General features: G+C 43.2%; 1 protein-coding gene across 1 annotated transcript; it reads left to right on the top strand.

Annotated features, from left to right (window-relative positions):
• Positions 1-702: 702 nt before the first annotated feature.
• Positions 703-2,513, top strand: LOC149833689 (uncharacterized). Its single transcript, XM_090009812.1, has 2 exons — positions 703-1,773; positions 1,851-2,513. The coding sequence occupies exon 1, from the start codon at positions 706-708 to the stop codon at positions 1,699-1,701; it is 996 nt and encodes a 331-aa protein (XP_089865938.1). The 5' UTR covers positions 703-705; the 3' UTR covers positions 1,702-1,773; positions 1,851-2,513.
• The last annotated feature ends 1,523 nt before the right edge of the window (positions 2,514-4,036 follow it).

Genomic DNA, 4,036 nt, shown 5'->3' with positions numbered 1-4,036 from the left:
AAAGGTCCTTTTACAATAAAAAAATGTTACAGTTTTGAACACCAGCAATTTAAAAAAATTATAGGAAGTATGATCATTTTTCATTTATATAATTTACACATGGCCACAATATATGGTGCGGATGTGCACACCGTATCTATAAGTTCACGCATTCTTTTATGTGAATTTACCTTTATAAATATGATCTACATGGTCTGTTTGGTAGGGATTGGATTTTGAATAATTGAAATTCAGTGATTGTACACGTTTTTTTGTTATTTAAAAATCAATTGCTATATCATTTTTTTTTTTACTTAAAAATGTTTTTTTTTGTGGAAAAACATGATTAAGGGTCCATCTTTGACAAATTGACTATGCTAAAACACATCTACAGTGTCAAATTGAGTAAAAATGACTTACACTTATGAGTTTCAATTCGTTGATACCGTGTGTATAATAAATTAAATAAGTTTTTCAGATTTTTTTTTTAGATTCTAATCGTACAAACGTGGTTTACGAACTTGATTTTATAGGGATCAGCTCTTGAGCCGAGCAATTTCCAACCCGGATCAAGACTGTTCCTACTTCCAATCTAGGGCGTTGGACCCGGGCCGTCAATGACCTATTGCGATATCTGGTTACCGTCAGACCTCTCCAACTGAGTGACGGCATCTCTTATCGGTCTTAGCCGCTTTCTATTGAAAGGCCCAACAGTCTCTCTCTCTCATGGAGGATCCCGTGGCTCTGGAAATCCACCTGCCATACTCCGAAGGCCCACCACCGGAAAATGCCCCTTTACCGCCGAAAAACCCTCCATCACCCCCGGAATCCCACCCTTGCCTTCCATCACCGCCCGATTCCGACGCCCCGCACTATTCAAACCCTAACCCTAACCTTCCCCCAACGGAGAAAACCGTCGCCTTAGACGACCACCACTGCGATTCCGCCCCTCCCCTACATTCCGAAACCGCCGCCGCCGCCGCCGCCACCACCCGGAGTGGCAACGCTGGCGGAGAGGGGTCCGGTGCGGAGGATGAGACGGCCACGACCCGCCGCCGCATGCGCCGGTCGCGATGGGAGCCCCAGCAGGACTCTGAGGATAATGCCAAGGGCAGCGGCGGCAGGAGGCGGAAGTCCCGGTGGGCGGACGACGATCCAAAGCCGCTGATCCAGCTACCCTATTTCATGAAGGAGGTCACCGGTGGCCTTAATCTGCTCCAGCCCGTCGATGAGGGGCTCAACGAGCACAAGAGGCAGCAACTCAGGGAATTGGCTCCACAACCACCTGCCGGATCGACCTTCCCTGGTGCTGATCCTAATGTCTATTCATCTTCTCAGGGTTTCGCTCCGCATCCGGTGCCACCACCTCCGGCTCCTTACATGGTAGCTGTTCCCCGACCATGGGGACCGCCAGTTGCATGGGCTCCGCCACACCCAGTGCCCAGCTATGGGATGCAGTACCCAGGAATGGATTACCCCCATTCTGCTCCCCTGCCACCGCCCCACTCTTCGGCTGCTGGGGTGGATGCTTTACAGAGCTTTGCCTATGTTGGGATGTCGGCTCCTCCGGGAGTTCAGCCTGCTTATGCACGGGGGGCTCCTCCTTCAAGTAGTTACCAGACGTATTATGGAATGCAGCCTCCTGTGCCTGCCCCTCCAAGTGTTAGCACAGCCGATGCATCACAGACTATAAGCAGTTTGCGCCTTGAGGCCCGTTTTTAATAACACTGGTCCCGCCACAAGAAGACGTGCACATACAGCTCCTGCCAACCTTGCAGATCCCCCGTTGGTGAGGTTCGCTTTCTTACCAGAAATATTTTTTGATCTCAATGACCCCATCCCATTTCTGATGCTTCAAGCGATTGAGACAGTGACTCAAACACCATCCATCAGAAGTAAATATGTTCGGGACAGTCAGAGCTTCCTGAGGTGAGAGAGCTTCTTTGGGACATGGCATCGACTGACAGTGAGATCAACTTGCTTCTCAGACAGGTCATCATCTGCTGTCCATCGAAATGTGATCAATAGTTGGGAAGCTTTTGGTGACTTTTCTCTGCGGGTCACAAAAATAGAAAGATAAATCAGAAAAAGTTATGGTTTCTATCGGTGAACATGAAGGATGGGAAAAAGTTGGCTTAGTTTTTCTGTAATGTGCATATGTTCTGCTCTCTTCCATTCTGTTCTCTCTTTCTTTTGCTGCATAATAGGAGCTTTTGTTAAGCATGGATTGGACAGATACAATATATAATTCTGATTGTCTTCTTGAAAAAAAGAGCAAGCTAGGATGATAACCTTGGAAGTGGATTTTAATCAAGCAATATGATATTTTCATACTGATGTATTAGACATCTGATATCGTTTCTGCCATTAATTTTGACATGGTTTTCGTTCAACTTTCCCTCATTGGGAAGGTAGACAGCGATGAAGAGCCTCTAGTGTTGTCGACTGCACAGTTAGTCCCCCCAACCCCTTTGACCTACACTGCTATATGTTTGTAATAATTTTACTTGTAGGTAGAAAAGCTGCAGTATATTAGGGGTGGGTTGGCAATCACACGCAGGAAAAAAAGGAAAATATCCAATGATCCATGTTTCTTTTTCACTCTGAAATAGAATTCGTAAGAGGAAAAAAATGTTTTCAGAATTTTTTTCCTGTGCAATTAAATGTGCCTTAAATGTTCTGGACTTTTTTTCCCCATTAAAACACCTTTTTGGATAGTTACAATATCTTCAAGCTTTTTATAATTGTTTGTCATTTTCGTAGTGTTTTCATTATAATAGCTCTGTTCATATTTAAATTTGGTAAAAATTAGCAGTAATGTTTAATAACTATGCTGCTATTTGTATGTTTTTTTATGATGATTGGATTAGGGACCCTATGGACTTGTTCACCCTGCAGAGTCCTTTTACTTCATCACAGGGCTCTTAGATCACGTGAAGCTAGCTTAGTGTGTATCTATGGAAATAGCTGACGGAAATGTGTGATTTATTTGGGGACAGGTTAGGAATTATTGGTGGAATTACTGTTGGAAATTATGCTACTATGTTTCTAAAGAACGACCATGCTTTGGATATTGCTGATGGGTGCTGTCTAAGGTTTGGTTGTTCAAAATATCCATTTAAATCGTTGGGTTTTTTCTAGCTGAATGCCTTGCAAATTTGTGTTGGATACACAGGAAGTGATCAATTTAAATTTTGATCCTACAAAATTGGAATAGCCATTTCCTTTCTTCACTGTGTTTTGGCATGCCTAAACAAGTTTTTTTGGCCAAATGGTGATTGGAGAATGAGGAAGAATTGCCAACTTCCAGTTTTTTATCAGAGGGAAAATGTGTTAGTATGGATTCAAAACTCAAAACAAGGAACTTTGAGTTGGGGTAATGCCGATCCCATTATTGGTGCTGAGGGAAGGGCATTTGCAACTGTAAACACAACCAATTTTGCGGCATTAGGGACTTGGTTATCCTCCTTGTTTGGGATGAGGAAATCTATTTGAACCTGAAGCACATTGGATTTGCAAAGTGATGCTAGAGTTTTGAGGATTTGGAGACTGTGAACTGACCCTAGTAAAAATTGGACAGCCATTTCATTTCTTTTGGGGCATCTGAGAAAAATATTGTGAGGTATTTGGTCTTCATTATTTTGTGAAAAAGGGTTTCCAGGATCTCTTCGATTCTTTTTTCTAATGCCCAGATCTGTCCAAACATTGTTCTAAACCGACGACCCTAAGGGATCCGCTTGTGGTAAACATTATTGAAGGGAATTGTATTTTGTAGAATTAGGTGTACAAGAGACAGAGTGATTGTCATAAGGGGTGGCTTCGCAAAGTTCATTATATGTTTTTGAAGTCTGGTTGGCTCGTTATGTGCAACTGAGCTCGTGTTCCATGTTCTTTCAAAAAAAAAGAAAAAGAAAAAAAGGTCTTGTGTACTGATATGGGGGCATGGACCTTGTATTTTAGACTAGCATGTATGGAAATAACCCTTGTGCTGATATGGTGGTTGGATGCCCCATGACCTTATCGGAAGACAAAGGTTATAGGCAGGATTTCTTGGGAC

The sequence above is a fragment of the Nuphar pumila genome, chromosome 6, assembly GCF_984573655.1.
Source record: "Nuphar pumila chromosome 6, dmNupPumi1.hap1.1, whole genome shotgun sequence".
NCBI classification, from domain to species: domain Eukaryota; kingdom Viridiplantae; phylum Streptophyta; class Magnoliopsida; order Nymphaeales; family Nymphaeaceae; genus Nuphar; species Nuphar pumila.
This window is presented reverse-complemented; position numbering and strand designations above follow the sequence as displayed.